The sequence below is a fragment of the Nyctibius grandis genome, chromosome 18 (genome assembly GCF_013368605.1).
Source record: "Nyctibius grandis isolate bNycGra1 chromosome 18, bNycGra1.pri, whole genome shotgun sequence".
NCBI classification, from domain to species: domain Eukaryota; kingdom Metazoa; phylum Chordata; class Aves; order Nyctibiiformes; family Nyctibiidae; genus Nyctibius; species Nyctibius grandis.
This window is the reverse complement of record NC_090675.1, coordinates 2,126,028-2,145,001: the sequence shown is the minus strand read 5'-3', so window position 1 is coordinate 2,145,001 and position 18,974 is coordinate 2,126,028. Positions and strand designations below refer to the sequence as shown.

Here is an 18,974-nt window from a genome sequence, read left to right as displayed (position 1 = left end):
GTGGTGGTAAGATTTTTTTTCCTTCCAGAAGGCAGGCAGGGAAACATAATACTAGGAGGAAGGCAGTGATAGCTGGAGATGTGGCATGTATTGCAGATGTTGTACCAAGCGTCTCTCTTTGTGGACACACACAAGCCTATCTCAACACATGCACTGACACTCCTGCTGCTTTCTACATACTGGCATCCTAGAACTTGACACCCCTTAACCCAGTTCCTCTGCCAGGTTCACACACCAGTGAACGTTTCCCCAAGCCTCACGAGGGCTGAGGAAGCCCAGCTCAATCTTGCCCCCAAGAAGAAAGATGCAAGACAGGAGTTTCAGTGCCCTACATACAACACACTCTTTATTAACTCCAGATTAGTGTGACAGGCACAACACTGCATCCCTGGGATATCTCCCCACACTCTAAGCTTGTTCCGTGTGCCTCTTCAGCAGCTCCCTCAGCTGCTCGATCTGGGCATTCACGCTGCTCTTGGCGGTACCGCCCATGGCCGTGTACTGCTCCACGCTGTTGACGACGTTGAAGATCTGGGAGACGTCACTGCCAAACAGGGCGCTGGGGAGGCAAAGAGAAGAGGTGTCAGTGGAGAGCGCTGGGTGCTGTTAGCTGGCTTTACATGCTCACTGCCTGTTGAGGGGAGTCACGGCAAAATACTGGTGATACGAACCTGATGCTCTTCAGGTCATCCAGGCTGAGATGACTGAGGGGTATGCCTTTAGACTCGGCGAGCTGGACGGCCTTCCCAGAGACAATGTGGGCTTGTCTGAATGGCATCTGCAGTGAGAAGCAGAGACCAGAGTCAGTGACCAGGCAACTGGGGTGCAGCCTCAAAGGAAAAAAAAACGGATGTGCCGTCTTTTTTGGGTTGGCTCGTTTTCACTTAGGGCAATGTATGTGAATCTGGGTTTGGTGACCCAAACTGATCATCATGTGGGAACAGAACAGAAGGCCTCATCTCAGGCCCTCTCTGAGCACTATTCTGCGTCCAAAGAAATCACAGCTCCAAGTCTCCCTCTGATACTTACTCCTTTACGAACCAAGTAGAGAGCCAGATCTGTAGACAGCATCTCAGGGCTCAGTGCTCTCTCCATGTTCTCCCTGTTGATCTGCAGAAAGGAGGGTCAGGGGCATACAACATCATCAGCTCCTCCTTGGGGACACATTAACAGTCACAGTGAGGGGACTTCATCTGGAACAGACCTGGCTCTAAAAGGACACTCTGACCCCCTGAGCAGCTGACATCGGGGTCTGTAATGAACAGTATGGGTGAGGCACTGAAGGGCCTTCATCTTAGGAGCAGTCTAGAGCTCTCTTAGCTGTGTTACTCACAGAACATGAGCCCCAACCATGTTCAAGAGTGAGAAGCTGAAGCGTTACCTGGAGGGTAGAAATCACTCCATTGAAAACCTGGAGCACGGCATTCAGGGTGTCCACAACGTCAAAGACGGCCTCCTTGTCCTCCTGTGGTAGAACAGGGGTGGAAATTGCCATAAGTCAACCTGATGCTGCCCAAAAGCCCAAGAGCCCGAGCAGCCCAGGCAGCAGAGCAGGCGTGTCATCCCAGGGCCTCCTGGTAGGGGCTGGGGTGCCAAGTGCAGCATGCCGTGCCTCAGCCCCTGTCTCAGCATCCTGCACACAAGCAGGGTCTGTGCAGGGAAATGTAGTGGCAAGACTGCTCAGGAGCAGGAGGTGGCTGTGTCTGCTCAGAGAGGTGGTGTGAAATCTCACATGTGTTTTACCTGCAGATCCTTGTTGTAGGTGCTTGGAAGTCCTTTGAGAACCATCAGCATAGAAGACAACTGCAGAGAGAAAGAGGTGGGGCCGTTAGTTCCAGGAAGAGCAGCACATTGCCCCAGCAGAGGCTCAGAGCCTAGACTGGGCACATTTCTTTACAGAGAGGCAAGAAGAAGGGGGATCCTTCAGCCCTGGGATGAGCCGTTTGCCCATCCCACTTCTTTCTTTAGCAGGCTCACCCGTCCGAACACACGACCAGCTTTGCTGCGGATCAGTTCCAGGCTATCGGGGTTCTTCTTCTGAGGCATCAGGCTGCTGCCAGTGCTGAAAGAAAGGTGTGTGGAGTGTAATGGTGAGCAAGTCCCAACCACTGTGTCAGTCTCTCAGGTGAGGATTGATGAGGAGGAGACACTGAGGGTGGGACTCTCTGCCCAGAAACATACCTGTAAGCATCAGAGAGGGTTAGAAAGCCAAACTCGCTGGTACTGTAGATGATGAGATCTTCAGCCATCTTGCTAAGGTGGATCATCATCAGAGTGGCAACAGAGAGGAATTCCACTGCAGAGAAGGCAGGAAAAGAGCAGGTGAAAAAGGTGCTTGTTTGCTTGACAAGCCAGGGAGCGCTGTCAGGAGTTTGGACTCGAGCAAACAGATTTTCTGTGTAATGACTTCCTGGGGAGGGATTTCAGCCCCCTTGTTAAAGGAGGTCAACTGGAAAGGTCTCAGGAGCCTGCTTCTGAGATAGTGGTGGGAAGAAGTGATGGAGTTGTGCTTACCCACAAAGTCTCTCTCGCTAACGGCATCCATGCTGTTCAGGCTGATGGAAGCAAAGTTCAGCTCTGTAAGGAAGGTGAGGGACAGAGGAGGTCAGTCTTGGCATGACTGCAGCTTGAATGCAGCAGGATGTGCCAGCATGCAGGTGACTGTGAGCCCTTGAGTCATCCCAGGAACACAAACATGCTGAGCGGGGTTTTGTTATTAGCCCAAGGCAGCCAGTGTGCAGCAGAGGTGGTTCTGCTTATGCTCCCACCCTGCAGGCATCTATTTCTCAGAGCAGTAAAAGCCTTCTGGCTGACCGAGTCATTAGGAGCTGCCTCCCTCCTGTGTCACTGAGCATCAGATCATATTCTTTTTTTTTATTTATTACCCTCCATCCCCGTTAAGGTGCTGCAATGCATCCAAAAACCATCAGGACAGTGTATCAATGCTTCCCCATCTCCCAGATATTATGAGCAGACCTGTGCCTCTCAATCACAAGGAGACACTTACCATTACGCAGAAACTCTCTATCAATTCCCAGTGGGTTGCCAGCCAGAGCACCGCTGCCAGGGAAGAAAGAAACAGAAGTCAGGCAAGGTACCTTGCATATCTCAACCAAAACTGAGCTCTAGGAAGCAGGGAAGGCACCTCTGAAGACTTGGCAGGGCAAAGCAAGGCCCAGTGATGACACAGACAGTAGACCTTACCTTCCCAAAGGCAAGACGTTCATCCTCCTCTTCATCTCTCCCAGGCGCTCAGAGTCACGGATCAGAGCAACAGCATGGCTAGGAAAGGACATGGGAGATGAAGCACGTGAAGTCACAAAATGTGACGTTCCTTCCCAAGCAGAATGCTGCCACGCTGGAGCCTGGGATCCCCTCTCGAAGAGAAGAGGCTTGCAGTGGAGCCTTGGCGCTAAGGCGCTTTGCAGTGGAACAGCCAGCAGCCATGCACGATTCTCCAGGTTCCCCCGTTAGCTAAGGTGTAAGTGGGGCCAAAGGATGGAGCGTCCAGGGAGTCGGTCTCCACTGCCCGCTCAGTGCTGGGGTCCGGGGTTGGTCAGAGCCACACAGGAAGATGGGGAGTCCCTGTTCCAGTTTGCAAGGTTCGCTCTGGTTTGTCACCACCCGCTGCTGCCCCCCCCCCGGAGGATGATGCACTTCTAGGCTCCATCTGAGCAGGGCCCCAAGGGTGGAGAAGGCTTCCTCCAGCCAAGTGTGAAAGGTGGTTACCTGAGCAAGAAGTGGCTGAATCTGATGGGCTGAGCTTTCTGCAGATGGGTGTATCCAGGCAAGAGAATATCAGTTTCCCTGCATGTGAAAGGAGAGAAAGAGGTAAGCAGCAGCTGTGAGGGTAGAAGGCAGCAGCAGGTACACTCCAGGCTTTCCTGGCAAGGTCACAAAGAGAACTTCTATGTCTTCCTCTCCCTGTCACCTGCTGCCTAAGCACCCTGGGTTTAGATCTCGTGATCTTCCAGTGTGGTGTGTCTGCCCTGGGCCTCCCTGGAAAATTGCCTGGTACGATAATCCCTCTGTGGCCGGCAAAGATTCCCCAGTCCAGCACTGGTTTGGAGTGTGGAGTGTGAGAAGGAGAGTTAGACAGGGAGTTAACACAGCTGAGCTTTTCTCATGCGCAGCAACGTGAAACCTGTTAAAGTTCCCCACTCCTTCAGATGGATTTGGCACCTTGTGGAGTCTTGTGTGGAGCTCCCACCTCAATTCCTTTGCCAGGATACACTGTGGGAACAGGAAGGTCTCTGTGACGTGAAGTGTGGAGAAAGAGGGTCCGTTGTCTTTCCCTGTGCTATCACACACTGCCTGGCTGTAACTTCCTGCGCAGGAGACCCTGCTGCTGCCCTGATTGGTGTCAGTCAAAGAGGCAGCCTGGAAGTGTGCTGTCCCTGCAAGGCCAAGGCCGTGGATATGGAAAAGGACTTACACGGCAGCGCGTTCAACCAGGGTCTTGATGAGCTGCAGGAGGTGAGTGGAGATGACAGAGAGGTTATTCCTCATGAACAACTTCAAGTCAGTCACGACCTGTAAGAGATTGGCCACAGTCACTCCAAGCAGCATGTGACATACTTAGTGAGTGGCCACTTTGACGGCAAAGTAAACCTGTCCTTGTCCTGTGTGATGGGAAGATGCATCTTCCTGTCATCATTTGGTCATTTTGATGTGGTAATGTCACTATATCTTGCTCTCCAGGAAGAGAGCCAAAGGCCGTTCTGGTCCGAGATCTCCTGAAGTGAGGTGGGGGAGGAGTACAAAGGGGAAAAAAGGGATTCTGTACATACCTGATCGTTCCTGCTTCTCCCAGTGTGCAGCTTTCCAGCTACGTCTCCAATCAGCTCCTGAGGACAAGAGGAGGGTTTCTATCAGCGTCTCTGTATTCTAAGGAGGAGACTGTCCACGAGCAGACCTCCTCCCTGCCTGGAAGGGACTCAGCCCTAGGATCTTGTGAGTAGCCATGGGATCTCTTCTGGGGAAGGGCAAGTTTGGGTTCTAGGCTTGTACAGTGCCTCTTCCACAAAAGGGGTCTTGGAGACACTTGATTGTGCACCTGGGGTTTCAGTGCCCCAAGGCCCAGAGGAATTTCACAGTGGGACAGAGGCACATGCACTTCATGTCAGGCAGATCTAGCTACACCGGAACGGGAGCAAGAGGGTAGAGGACCCAAACCTTTAGTCTGCGTTCGTTGGCAGTGTGGATGTCCTCGTCGGTGTGTTTCACCACAAAGGCTCCCTTAGCCCATTCCTCGGAGATCTGCAAACATCAGCAGAAACCCCAGTCAGCCACTCCTGTTCCCCTGCTGCGCATGGGGGCTGTAAGCGTCCCCAGCAAACAGCAACTCCTGCCATCCCCATGGAAATGAAAGGGTTAAGGCTCACGCGAGCTCTGGCATTCCTGTTCTTTCAGGCCAAGGCTGCTGCTTGCTATAGCCTGATATTCTACACTGTACGTGGTGGGATTCACCTCTGGACCCGTGATGATCCTGCAGTGTTATGGCTATAGGAGGATTTAAGCCTTGCAACAAGAAAGTGCTTAGCTGCGGACTTCTCTTCACCCCTATACAATCCTATGCATTGCCTCCTACTAACACAGGCAGCCAGGCTCAAAAGGATCCCAATTGCCAGCAGAAAAAGAATATTCCTAATTCATTCTGAAACAATTCCTGGTGAATGTTCAGTCTGAAGAGGATGGGCAGGCAGGTCACACTGAGCACACCTCAGCGAGGCATCGGGGCTTCCATAATGAGCACTGACCCTGTGCACACCAGGGCTTCAGGCTGTGACTTGAGGGCAACTCAGGGAGTCTATTAGAGGTGCTGTGAGGTAAGAAGCCATTGGTTCCAGCACACACTACAGAAGTGAAGACATAAATACCTTTTCCAGGCCACTCAGGATCTTCTCCAGCTCAGGTTTAGATAGGATCCCAGCCTTCTCCAAGGCTTTGGCATAAGCTATGCTCCCCTGGATATCCACTTCAGACAGTCTCTTATCATAGGTAATGGAAGCGCTGAGCATCTCCATGACTGGATTTGTGCTTCCAGTGAACCTTCCTCCCCAAAGTTTATCCCCCTGAGAGAGAGGAAGAAGCAAGTGAAAGAGGTCTAATCACTTCAGTTACTGTCTTAGGCATTTAACATCCAATGATCTGTCATTCAATATCGAGGCTGAGCTCAGCTATGTCCTTTTAGTGTGGTAGCACTGACCAGAAAGGCCCCTGGAGTTCAGGACCTTTGGCAAGTAGTTGCAGAGGTGGAGAACACGTCACTGTCGCTAGCATTTAGCCCTTGAAGTGTCAGGTCTGGTCAGGAATCCTCCAAGATACTTCACCTCTGCAGGACTCTGCAAGGAGGCCTTGAAATGAGTATCAGGGCCAGTATATGCTGCAAGACCAGCAGGGATTTCTCTTTTGAGGCAGCTGCAGGTCTACAACCCTTTGATAGCCTTTTAGAGGGGGGAAAAAGTGAAGCGATCAGTAAGGAGCACAGTGATAGCTAGTATGCTGAGCCCTCTTTGTGCTGTTGAGCTAGTAGAGAGACTTTTCTTTGACTGACAGAGCTCTAGGCCAGCATAAGCCACATTATGAAGTGTTTGAAGTTACTGTTTGCAGCACCAAAGACAGGTACACAATTCCAGCTGTGCATCGCAGCAGGGTGTCTGTAAGCTTTTTCAGCAGTGATTCAGCACGGATTCACTAGCTAATAGCCACGTCTGTGACTCGATCAGAAGCTTTTGCTTGCCCAGGTAGGACGCCCCCTGAAGCCCTAATTCTGGCAAACTTGGAGAGGAATTTTACTCGTGCAGAGACCTTACAACTTATCCAATATTTCAAAAGCAACTCTCCAGCGCTAGCAGGCACAAAAACGAATTGGGGGAACATTTAAAGGAAGGGCCTAAATACAATTGCCATTGCAGAGTGGGTAGTAATTACTAATCTGCTTCATTTTTCAAACACCCCTGCCAGTCTTTCCTCATGCTGTGCACTGTAACTACCACGGACAGCAAGAAGCTGGCGGGACAGTTGCGAGCTTATCTGTGCCAGGGCTTTAGCAGTCAGACAAAGCACTGTTGAGTAACCTGAGAAACTTTTTCCCTAGTGACTGTCTCCACATCTCTGCTGATCCCTGCTGAAACAACGAGCCTGAGAGGACAGCAGGAGAGAGCCTGCAGAGGTAAGAGCGTAGGCGTGTGTTTTCTGAGATCTTTAAGGCAGCTTTGTCAGAAAGCTGAGGGAAGGCAGAGGGGGGAATCAGACTTGAGAAAGAGAGGTGTTAGAGGTCCTCATCGTGCATCTGGTGCCCACAGGAACGTGGCACAGGGCATGCTAAATTAAAGGCCAGTACCAGAGGCTGAGCACTTGAATGGGAACAGGTAGATCTGGGCATCTAGGTCCATCGTCTATTATGGGTTTCCACCAAAGTAAGAGGTGGGTCAGCAGAAACATTGCAACAGGTACATTGCAATCAGGAAATCCAAATGGAAAGATGAACTTTAGCTAGCTACAGGCCTCTGTAGAGCAGTGGCTAGTACAACCCGACAGCTGATGGACACTTGTCTGCAACCCAGGGCTGCAGCAGCCTTTGGGAAGGCAGAAAGCGTGACTCGCTGAGATGACGAGTCACGTCTCGCCTACCCAGCACAGAAACTGAAAATGCAGCTTTTGTAGAGAGAAGAGTTTACACAAGCTGCTGTAAAGTACCTCCGGCCTAAACGCGAGTTGGCAGGAAGGAACTGCATGGGTTATTAATGTCTCCTAGGTGGAGGGAAGGACCTGGAGGCAACGGCAGGCTTCTTGCCCAGGGAAGTGGATTTTTCACGCAGTTGAGCTGGCGTCTGCCAGAGCACCCGAGACCACCCCGCCAGAGAAGCAAAGTTCGCCCTCACCTCGGCTGCCATTTCGGACGACGTTTCGCTCGTGTGCGCAGCGATCCCGGCGACTGGTGCAACCTGCGGAAGAGCGAGGTGAGGCTCAGCCCTGCCGCCGGTCCCGGTCCGTGTGCCGGCCGGGGTGCCCGGTGTGGGACGGAGTCCCCGGTGCCCGCCCGGCCCCGCTCACCTGCTCCGCAGCGCAGCCCGGGCTGGTCGCTCGCTGCTCCCCGGCCCCGCCGCCCCGCTTTTACGCGCCTCGGAGCGGGGCTGGCGGCTCGTCCCGCCCCGGCGGGGCGGGGTGTGCCCGGGGCCGGCCCCGCTGCCGTCCCCCCCCTCGTAGCACCCCGCAGCACGGGGCTGTTCCTGCTTTGCCTGCCGGAGTGTGCTCAGCCATCTGCTGAGTTCCAATAGCTCGTGATCAGCCTGCGTGAATTCTTGGCTGAAGTCCCTTCCTGTGGGCTGTGATGGAGCAGGGATTTAAGACCAAGTCACTCGAGAGTAGTGTCCAAGCCACTGATCCTTCTGTCTCCACAGATGTTGCTGTGGTAAGGGACAGGGCTTTAGAAACCCAAATCACCATGAGTCCTAGTAGGGTGTTGGGGAAAGTCTGAAGGTACTGTGGACCACACAGTCCTGTAATGTCTGTGGAGCTTCTGAGACCTCCCCTGTTGTCTCCCAATCTAAATTATGGCACAATTTTAAGAAAAGTGTGGATGGGTGGGAAGTACCAGTGATTGTGGTTGTACTCATTTCAGTAGGAATCCAAGATGTGATAATCTGCTAAGATTTGTAAGAGGCAGTCAGCCTCTTTTCAAGCATTCTGCCCCAGCTTGCTTGGCTGGTGTCGCACAGAGGGAAATGCTTGACCTGGGTTGTGTTTTGGAGGAAAGCAGAGCCAGAGGTGGTTTTGTGAAGGGCTGGAATGACCTGTGGGTTGACCTGCTTGCCAAGTCCTCCCTAAGACTATGCAGGTTTTGGTGCCAGGTGGTGAGGAGACTGAATCCCCTCTGCAGGAAGGCAGGCAGGCAAGCATACTCCTATGAGGAGGACAGCGATAGCTGGAGATGTGGCATGTGTTGCTGATGCTGTACCAGGTGCACTTTGTGCACATCCACAAGCCTCCCTCAGCACACTGTGTAGCCTGCTCTTGCACTGCTGGATCCAGCCTTGTGCTGTATAAAACACGGAATAATTGAGGTTGGCAAAGACCCTAATATCACGGAGTCCAATCATTAACCTAACACTGCCAAGTCCACCACTAAACCATGTCCCTAAGTGCCCCATCTACATGTCTTTTAAATACCTCCAGGGTATTTAAACAGGAACAGGCTGCCTACCTGACACAACCCCTTCCCTGGGCAGCCTGTTGCAATGCTTGACAACCCTTTTGGTGAACACATTTTCCCTAATATCCAATCTAAACCTCCTTTGGTGCAACTTGAGGCCGTTTTCTCTCATCCTGTCACTAGTTACCTGGGAGAAGACACCAGCACCCACCGTGCTACAGCCTCCTTTTGGGTAGTTGTAGAGAGTGATAAGGTCTCTCCTGAGCCTCCTTTTGTCCAGACTGAACAACCCCCGTTCCCTCAGCTGCTCCTTGTAAGACTTCTCTAGATCCTTCACCAGCTTTGTTGCCCTTTGGACACTGTCCAGCACCTCAATGTCTTTCTTATAATGAGGGGCCCAAACCTGAACAGGGTAATCGTGGTGTGACCTCACCAGTGCTGAGTGCAGGGGGACGATCACTTCCTACCCCACCACCCTCCCCTTCAAGAGGCACGTTTTCAGGTCTCTTGTTGCAGACAAACACTCCTGCTGCTCTCCACCTACCAGCCCCTGAGAGCTTCAACACCCCATAACCCAGGTCCACTGCCAGGGAGGGGAGAGCTCCCATTCTTCCACACCAGTGAACATTTCCCCAAGCCTCTTGAGGGCTGAGGAAGCCTAGCTCAATCTTGCCCTCAAGAAGAAAGACGCAAGACAGGAGTTTCATTGCTTTACATACAACACACTCTTTATTAACACCAGATTAGTGTGATAGGCACAACACTGCATCCCTGGGATATCTCCCCACACGCTAAGCTTGTTCCTTATGCCTCCTCACCAGATCCCTCAGCTGCTCAATCTGGGCATTCACGCTGCTCTTGGCGGTACCGCCCATGGCCGTGTACTGCTCCACGCTGTTGACGACGTTGTAGATCTGGTACAGGTCGTTCTCAAACATGGGGCTGGGAAGGCAAAGAGAAGAGGTGTCAGTGGAGAGGGCTGGGTGCTGTTAGCTGGCTTTACATGCTCACTGCCTGTTGAGGGGAGTCATGGCAAAATACTGGTGATACAAACTTGATGCTCTTCAGGTCATCCAGGCTGAGATGACTGAGGGGTATGCCTTTAGACTCGGCGAGCTGGACGGCCTTCGTAGAGACAATGTGGGCTTGTCTGAATGGCATCTGCAGTGAGAAGCAGAGACCAGAGTCAGTGACCAGGCAACTGGGGTGCAGCCTCAAAGGAAAATAACGGATGTCCTCTCTTTTTTGGTTGGCTCGTTTTCACTTAGGGCAATGGAATCTGAATCCTGGTTTTGTGGGGTGTGAAGAGGGGAGGTGTTAGGAGTTAAAAATCCACCTGTAAATTACTATCAAGTCCACCAGGCAGCAGTTCCACTACTGGGGATACATGTAAAGAATGGGATTCCAGATTTTGTGTTTGTTGACCTATACTGGTCATCACCTGGGGACAGAACAGAAGGCCTCATCTCAGGCCCTCGCTGAGCAGTATTCTGTGTCCCAAGAAATCACAGCTCCAAGTCTCCCTCAGATACTTACTCCTTTACGAACCAAGTAGAGAGCCATATCAGATGACATGATCTCAGGGCTCATCGCTCTCTCCATGTTCTCCCTGTTGATCTGCAGAAAGGAGGGTCAGAGGGAGACATTATCATCAGCTCCTCCTTTGGGACATGTCAGCTGACATTGGGGACCATAATGAGCAGTATGGGTGAGGCACTGAAGGGCCTTCATCTTAGGAGCGGTCTAGAGCTCTCTTAGCTGTGTTACTCACAGAACATGAGCCCCAACCATGTTCAAGAGTGAGAGGCTGAAGCGTTACCTGGAGGGTAGAAATCACTCCATTGGCAACCTGGAGCACGGCATTCAGGGTGTCCACAACGTCAAAGACGGCCTCCTTGTCCTCCTGTGGTAGAACAGGGGTGGAAATTGCCATAAGTCAACCTGATGCTGCCCAAAAGCCCAAGAGCCCGAGCAGCCCAGGCAGCAGAGCAGGCGTGTCATCCCAGGGCCTCCTGGTAGGGGCTGGGGTGCCAAGTGCAGCATGCCGTGCCTCAGCCCCTGTCTCAGCATCCTGCACACAAGCAGGGTCTGTGCAGGGAAATGTAGTGGCAAGACTCCTCAGGAGCAGGAGTGGCTGTGTCTGCTCAGAGAGGTGGTGTGAAATCTCACATGTGTTTTACCTGCAGATCCTTGTTGTAGGTGCTTGGCAGTCCTTTGAGAACCATCAGCATAGAAGACAACTGCAGAGAGAAAGAGGTGGGGCCGTTAGTTCCAGGAAGAGCAGCACATTGCCCCAGCAGAGGCTCAGAGCCTAGACTGGGCACATTTCTTTACAGAGAGGCAAGAAGAAGGGGGATCCTTCAGCCCTGGGATGAGCCGTTTGCCCATCCCGCTTCTTTCTTTAGCAGGCTCACCCGTCCGAACACACGACCAGCTTTGCTGCGGATCACTTCCATACTATCGGGGTTCTTCTTCTGAGGCATCACGCTGCTGCCGGTGCTGAAAGAAAGGTGTGTGGAGTGTAATGGTGAGCAAGTCCCTGCAGACACAGGCTGAGAGAGGTCATGCAGTGTAGTGACCCAGCCCTCCTAAAGCGACACACAGGTCCCCCTTCCCTGGACACCTTTGTAGGGTGTCGGAAGGCAGTGAGCTGAGTGTGCTGAGCTTCTCCTGTTTCCCACAGCAAAGCCTTTGGGTTTGCAGTCTTGTCTGGAGCTACCATGCAGTCCCACCTCGGAAAGGGGAAGCAAAAAGGAGGCTTCCCCACAAGCTGCTCCATAGGTGGTATCAACAGGCCAGAGGAAGTGTTGCTGTGACTTGAGAGGGAAGGCTGTGGTTGTTCCCCCCTGAGAGTCAAGGAGTCCATTAGGATTGCAAACCCGGCTAGTCAGGGCAGGGCTTGGCAGGCATTGCCAGCAGAGGAGGGAGTTCTGTCTGCCAGCAGTTGCTGGGGAGGAGTGTCTGCTGAATGCAGACTTGGTTGAGTTACCAGAATCAGAAATGAGAATCATTACTGAGGAATGTTCACCCTAAGGCTGCCTTTCTGCCACCCTTTTAATGCTGCATCAGCCTTGTGCAGCAGGGAGGCCCCAAGCACTGTGTCAATCTCTCAGGTGAGGATAGATGAGGAGAGTTGCTCCCTAGAGACCAGAAACGTACCAGTAGGTATCAGAGAGAGTGAGAAAGCCAAACTCGCTGGTACTGTAGATGATGAGATCTTCAGCCATCTTGCTAAGGTGGATCATCAGCAGGCTGGCAAAAGAGAGGAATTCCACTGCAGAGAAGGGAGTAAAAGAGCTGGTGAAAAAGGTGCTTGTTTGCTTGACAAGCCAGGGAGCCCTGACTGGAGTTTGGACACAAGCAAACAGATTTTCTGTGTAATGACTTCCTAGGGAGGGATTTCAGCCCCCTTGTTAAGGAGGTCAACTGGAAAGGTCTCAGAAGCCTGCTTCTGAGATAGTGGTGGGAAGAAGTGATGGAGTTGTGCTTACCCACAAAGTCTCTCTCACTAACGGCATCCATGCTGTTCAGGCTGATGGAAGCAAAGTGCAGCTCTGTAAGGAAGGTGAGGGACAGAGGAGGTCAGTCTTGGCATGACTGCAGCTTGAATGCAGCAGGATGTGCCAGCATGCAGGTGACTGTGAGCCCTCGAGTCATCCCAGGAACACAAACATGCTGAGGGGGGTCTTGTTATTAACCCAAGGCAGCCGGTGAGCAGCAGAGGTGGCTCTTCCTGCTCTGACCTCACAGGCATTGCCTGTCTCATTGCAGTAAAAAGCCTTATGAAAGAAAGGGTTTGCCTCCAGGGTAGTGTGTTATGGTGCCATTGGAGCCATGTATCAATGCTTCTCCATCTCCCAGATATGAGCAGACCTGTGCCTCTCAATCAGAAGGAGACACTTACCACTACGCAGAAACTCTCTATCAATTCCCAGTGGGTTGCCAGCCAGAGCACCGCTGCCAGGGAAGAAAGAAACAGAAGTCAGGCAAGATACCTTGCATATCTCAACCAAAACTGAGCTCTAGGAAGCAGGGAAGGCACCTCTGAAGACTTGGCAGGGCAAAGCAAGGCCCAGTGATGACACAGACAGTAGACCTTACCTTCCCAAAGGCAAGACGTTCATCCTCCTCTTCATCTCTCCCAGACGCTCAGAATCACGGGTCAGAGCAACAGCATGGCTAGGAAAGGACATGGGAGATGAAGCACGTGAAGTCACAAAATGTGCCCGCTCAGTGCTGGGGTCCCAGGTTGGTCAGAGCCACACAGGAAGAGGGGAGTCCCTGTTCCAGTTTGCAAGGTTCGCTCTGGTTTGTCACCACCCGCGGCTGCCCCCCCCCAGAGGATGATGCACTTCTAGGCTCCATCTGAGCAGGGCCCCAAGGGTGGAGAAGGCTTCCTCCAGCCAAGTGTGAAAGGTGGTTACCTGAGCAAGAAGTGGCTGAATCTGATGGGCTGAGCTTTCTGCAGGTGGGTGTAGCCAGGCAAGAGAATATCAGTTTCCCTGCATGTGAAAGGAGAGAAAGAGGTGAGCAGCAGCTGTGAGGGTAGAAGGCAGCAGCAGGTACACTCCAGGCTTTCCTGGCAAGGTCACAAAGAGAACTTCTATGTCTTCCTCTCCCTGTCACCTGCTGCCTAAGCACCCTGGGTTTAGATCTCGTGATCTTCCAGTGTGGTGTGTCTGCCCTGGGCCTCCCTGGAAAATTGCCTGGTACAGTAATCCCTCTGTGGCTGGCAAAGATTCCCCAGTCCAGCACTGGTTTGGAGTGTGGAGTGTGAGGAGGAGAGTTAGACAGGGAGTTAACACAGCTGAGCTTTTCTCATACGCAGCAACGTGAAACCTGTTGAAGTTCCCCACTCCTTCAGATGGATTTGGCACCTTGTGGAGTCTTGTGTGAAGCTCCCACCTCAATTCCTTTGCCAGGATACACTGGGGAAAGAGGAAGGTCTCTGTGACGTGAAGTGTGGAGAAAGAGGGTCCGTTGTCTTTCCCTGTGCTATCACACACTGCCTGGCTGTAACTTCCTCCGCAGGAGACCCTGCTGCTGCCCTGATTGGTGTCAGTCAAAGAGGAAGCCTGGAAGTGTCCTGCCCCTGCAAGGCCAAGGCCGTGGATATGGAAAAGGACTTACATGGCAGCGCGTTCAACCAGGGTCTTGATGAGCTGCAGGAGGTGAGTGGAGATGGCAGAGAGGGAATTCCTCATGAACATCTTCAAGTCAGTCACGACCTGTAAGAGATTGGCCACAGTCACTCCAAGCAGAATGTGACATATTTAGTAACCAAATTTTCTTCAGCAAAAGCCTTGGCAGAGTTATCCCCTCCTTGTTCTGTGTGATGGGAAGTGACATCTTCCTCTTACCAGATGTGTCCCTGGTCACTGATTTGTGAAGGTGGCAGTATCTTGCTTTCCAGGAACAGAACCAAAGCCCATTCTTTTCAGTGGACTTCTCGGGTAGTTTCAACTTTGGATCAGAAAATCCCCAACTGACACAAGTCAGTCATCTGTAGAAGGACTGATACCACAAGATGCATGGCATCCAGCCAGTAAAGTCACGGTTTCTCTAGGCTTTCAAAGGGATGTCAGTGGAAGTTTGTGGCCTTATACCACCAGGAAGCAATCCTGCAGAGCTCATTCCCCTGTGCAGATGAGTCACTGGAGCCTCACTAGGTTAAATCCCTAGGAAGTATATGCTGGAGAGTGTCAGGGCATGTAAAAGATGGCATAAAGAAATCTGATTAAGGAACTGAGGTGGAGGAGGGATACAGAAGAAGGAAAACCAAACAGTTCTGTACATACCTGATCGTTCCTGCTTCTCCCAGTGTGCAGCTTTCCAGCTACGTCTCTAATCAGCTCCTGAGGACAAGAGGAGGGTTTCTATCAGCGTCTCTGTATTCTAAGGAGGAGACTGCGCACGAGCAGACCTCCTCCCTGCCTGGAAGGGACTCAGCCCTAGGATCCTGTGAGTAGCCATGGGATCTCTTCTGGGGAAGGGCAAGTTTGGGTTCTAGGCTTGTACAGTGCCTCTTCCACAAAAGGGGTCTTGGAGACACTTGATTGTGCACCTGGGGTTTCAGTGCCCCAAGGCCCAGGGGAATTTCACAGTGGGACAGAGGCACATGCACTTCATGTCAGGCAGATCTAGCTACACCGGAACGGGAGCAAGAGGGTAGAGGACCCAAACCTTTAGTCTGCGTTCGTTGGCAGTGTGGATGTCCTCATCGGTGTGTTTCACCACAAAGGCTCCCTTAGACCATTCCTCAGAGATCTGCAAACATCAGCAGAAACCCCAGTCAGCCACTCCTGTTCCCCTGCTGCGCATGGGGGCTGTAAGCGTCCCCAGCAAATAGCAACTCCTGCCATCCCCATGGAAATGAAAGGGTTAAGGCTCACGCGAGCTCTGGCATTCCTGTTCTTTCAGGCCAAGGCTGCTGCTTGCTATAGCCTGATATTCTACACGGTACGTGGTGGGATTCACCTCTGGACCCGTGATGATCCTGCAGTGTTATGGCTATAGGAGGATTTAAGCCTTGCAACGAGGAAGTGAGCTGAAATGTCAGTGATGGCTTCAGCATTTTCCACAAAGGTTTTCCTATACAAACATTGTATAGAGTCACCATTGTCCATGGTGGGTGAGCAACAACAATGGATATTTTAAAAAAGCGCTTAGCTGCGGACTTCTCTTCACCCCTATACAATGCTATGCATTGCCTCCTACTAACATGGGCAGCCAGGCTCAAAAGGATCCCAAATGCCAGCAGAAAAAGAATATTCCTAATTCATTCTGAAACAATTCCTGGTGAATGTTCAGTCTGAAGAGGCTGGGCAGGCAGGACACACTGAGCACACCTCAGCGAGGCACCGGGGCTTCCATAATGAGCACTGACCCTGTGCACACCAGAGCTTCAGGCTGTGACTGGGGGCTTGTCAGCTGGTTCACATCCTACTGCTGGGCTTTGGTGCCTTGAGCAGGATGCACTTTGAGCATCGATCCCCTGCCCAGATGCCTCTGAGTGTACTGAGGGCAACTCAGGGAGTCTACTAGAGGTGCTGTGAGGTAAGAAGCCATTGGTTCCAGCACACATGACAGAAGTGAAGAAATAAATACCTTTTCCAGGCCACTCAGGATCTTCTCCAGCTCAGGTTTAGATAGGATCCCAGCCTTCTCCAAGGCTTTGGCATAAGCTATGCTCCCCTGGATATCCACTTCAGACAGTCTCTTATCATAGGTAATGGAAGCGCTGAGCATCTCCATGACTGGATTTCTGCTTCCAGTGAACCTTCCTCCCCAAAGTTTATCCCCCTGAGAGAGAGGAAGAAGCAAGTGAAAGAGGTCTAATCACTTCAGTTACTGTCTTAGGCATTTAACATCCAATGATCTGTCATTCAATATCGAGGCTGAGCTCAGCTATGTCCTTTTAGTGTGGTAGCACTGACCAGAAAGGCCCCTGGAGTTCAGGACCTTTGGCAAGTAGTTGCAGAGGTGGAGAACACGTCACTGTCGCTAGCATTTAGCCCTTGAAGTGTCAGGTCTGGTCAGGAATCCTCCAAGATACTTCACCTCTGCAGGACTCTGCAAGGAGGCCTTGAAATGAGTATCAGGGCCAGTATATGCTGCAAGACCAGCAGGGATTTCTCTTTTGAGGCAGCTGCAGGTCTACAACCCTTTGATAGCCTTTTAGAGGGGGGAAAAAGTGAAGTGATCAGTAAGGAGCGTAGTCATAGCTATTATGCTGAGCCCTCTCTGTGCTGTTGAGCTAGTAGAGAGACTTTTTTTTGACTGACAGAGCTCTAGGCCAGCATAAGCCACATTATGAAGTGTTTGAAGTTACTGTTTGAAGCATCTCCAGAGTCCATGATGTGCTGGCAAGCTTTGGCATAAGGTGAGCATAAACGCGGTTAAGGTGCAGACTCCCGAAGGGGAGGTCGGGGTACCTTTCAGCATTAGGGATGTTCAGAAAAAGAACTCAACAGAGAGGTTTTAAAACACATAGGAACAAAGGTTATTTTTCCACCCAAAGCAAGATTCATACAGGAACCTCACACACTTGAATGGGTCATCTACACAAGTCCTTCACTGGGTCACCAAGGACAGGTACACAATCCCAGCTGTGCATCGCAGCAGGGTGTCTGTAAGCTTTTTCAGCAGTGATTCAGCACGGATTCACTAGCTAATAGCCACGTCTGTCACTCAATCAGAAGCTTTTTGCTTGCCCAGGTAGGACGCCCCCTGAAGCCCTAACTCTGGCAAACTTGGAGAGGAATTTTACTCGTGCAGAGACCTTACACCTTATCCAAGATTTCAAAAGCAACTCTCCAGCGCTAGCAGGCACAAAAACGAATTGGGGGAACATTTAAAGGAAGGGCCTAAATACAATTGCCATTGCAGAGTGGGTAATAATTACTAATCTGCTTCATTTTTCAAACACCCCTGCCAGTCTTTCCTCATGCTGTGCACTGTAACTACCACGGACAGCAAGAAGCTGGCGGGACAGTTGCGAGCTTATCTGTGCCAGGGCTTTAGCAGTCAGACAAAGCACTGTTGAGTAACCTGAGAAACTTTTTCCCTAGTGACTGTCTCCACATCTCTGCTGATCCCTGCTGAAACAACGAGCCTGAGAGGACAGCAGGAGAGAGCCTGCAGAGGTAAGAGCGTAGGCGTGTGTTTTCTGAGATCTTTAAGGCAGCTTTGTCAGAAAGCTGAGGGAAGGCAGAGGGGGGAATCAGACTTGAGAAAGAGAGGTGTTAGAGGTCCTCATCGTGCATCTGGTGCCTGCAGGAACGTGGCACAGGGGATGCTAAATTAAAGGCCAGTACCAGAGGCTGAGCACTTGAATGGGAACAGGTAGATCTGGGCATCTAGGTCCATCGTCTATTATGGGTTTCCACCAAAGTAAGAGGTGGGTCAGCAGAAACATTGCAACAGGTACATTTGCAATCAGGAAATCCAAATGGAAAGATGAACTTTAGCTAGCTACAGGCCTCTGTAGAGCAGTGGCTAGTACAGCCCGACAGCTGATGGGCACTTGTCTGCAACCCAGGGCTGCAGCAGCCTTTGGGAAAAAGCGTGACTCGCTGAGATGACGAGTCACGTCTCGCCTACCCAGCACAGAAACTGAAAATGCAGCTTTTGTAGAGAGAAGAGTTTACACAAGCTGCTGTAAAGTACCTCCGGCCTAAGCACAAGTTGGCAGGAAGGAACTGCATGGGTTATTAATGTCTCCTAGGTGGAGGGAAGGACCTGAAGGCAACGGCAGGCTTCTGGCCCAGGGAAGTGGATTTTTCACGCAGTTGAGCTGGCGTCTGCCAGAGCACCCGAGACCACCCCGCCAGAGAAGCAAAGTTCGCCCTCACCTCGGCTGCCATTTCGGACGACGTTTCGCTCGTGTGCGCAGCGATCCCGGCGACTGGTGCAACCTGCGGAAGAGCGAGGTGAGGCTCAGCCCTGCCGCCGGTCCCGGTCCGTGTGCCGGCCGGGGTGCCCGGTGTGGGACGGAGTCCCCGGTGCCCGCCCGGCCCCGCTCACCTGCTCCGCAGCGCAGCCCGGGCTGGTCGCTCGCTGCTCCCCGGCCCCGCCGCCCCGCTTTTACGCGCCTCGGAGCGGGGCTGGCGGCTCGTCCCGCCCCGGCGGGGCGGGGTGTGCCCGGGGCCGGCCCCGCTGCCGTCCCCCCCCTCGTAGCACCCCGCAGCACGGGGCTGTTCCTGCTTTGCCTGCCGGAGTGTGCTACTGCGGCGTATTTTTTCCCGTGAGCACTGTCGGAGGCCTTTGGGGGGTGCAGGGAGCGCACCCCAGTTTTCTTGTCCCCTTTTGTGTTTTC

At 52.3% G+C, this 18,974-nt stretch overlaps 2 protein-coding genes across 2 annotated transcripts; both read right to left on the bottom strand.

Annotated features, from left to right (window-relative positions):
- Positions 1-333: 333 nt before the first annotated feature.
- LOC137671747 (argininosuccinate lyase) lies at positions 334-8,136 on the bottom strand. Its single transcript, XM_068415454.1, has 17 exons — positions 8,059-8,136; positions 7,887-7,949; positions 5,880-6,074; positions 5,176-5,259; positions 4,791-4,847; positions 4,436-4,533; positions 3,730-3,807; positions 3,205-3,282; positions 3,008-3,060; positions 2,515-2,577; positions 2,182-2,296; positions 1,978-2,062; positions 1,744-1,803; positions 1,382-1,465; positions 1,030-1,110; positions 672-778; positions 334-559 (listed from the first exon to the last, which is right to left on the bottom strand). Exons 2-17 carry the CDS (start codon positions 7,896-7,898, stop codon positions 409-411), a joined length of 1,401 nt encoding a protein of 466 aa, XP_068271555.1. The 5' UTR covers positions 7,899-7,949; positions 8,059-8,136; the 3' UTR covers positions 334-408.
- A 1,790-nt stretch (positions 8,137-9,926) lies between these two features.
- On the bottom strand, positions 9,927-18,760 carry LOC137671750 (argininosuccinate lyase-like). The gene is made up of 17 exons (XM_068415457.1): positions 18,683-18,760; positions 18,511-18,573; positions 16,265-16,459; positions 15,341-15,424; positions 14,956-15,012; positions 14,288-14,385; positions 13,582-13,659; positions 13,259-13,336; positions 13,062-13,114; positions 12,649-12,711; positions 12,317-12,431; positions 11,572-11,656; positions 11,338-11,397; positions 10,977-11,060; positions 10,694-10,774; positions 10,212-10,318; positions 9,927-10,099 (listed from the first exon to the last, which is right to left on the bottom strand). The coding sequence occupies exons 2-17, from the start codon at positions 18,520-18,522 to the stop codon at positions 9,949-9,951; spliced, it is 1,401 nt and encodes a 466-aa protein (XP_068271558.1). The 5' UTR covers positions 18,523-18,573; positions 18,683-18,760; the 3' UTR covers positions 9,927-9,948.
- Between the last annotated feature and the right edge of the window lie 214 nt (positions 18,761-18,974).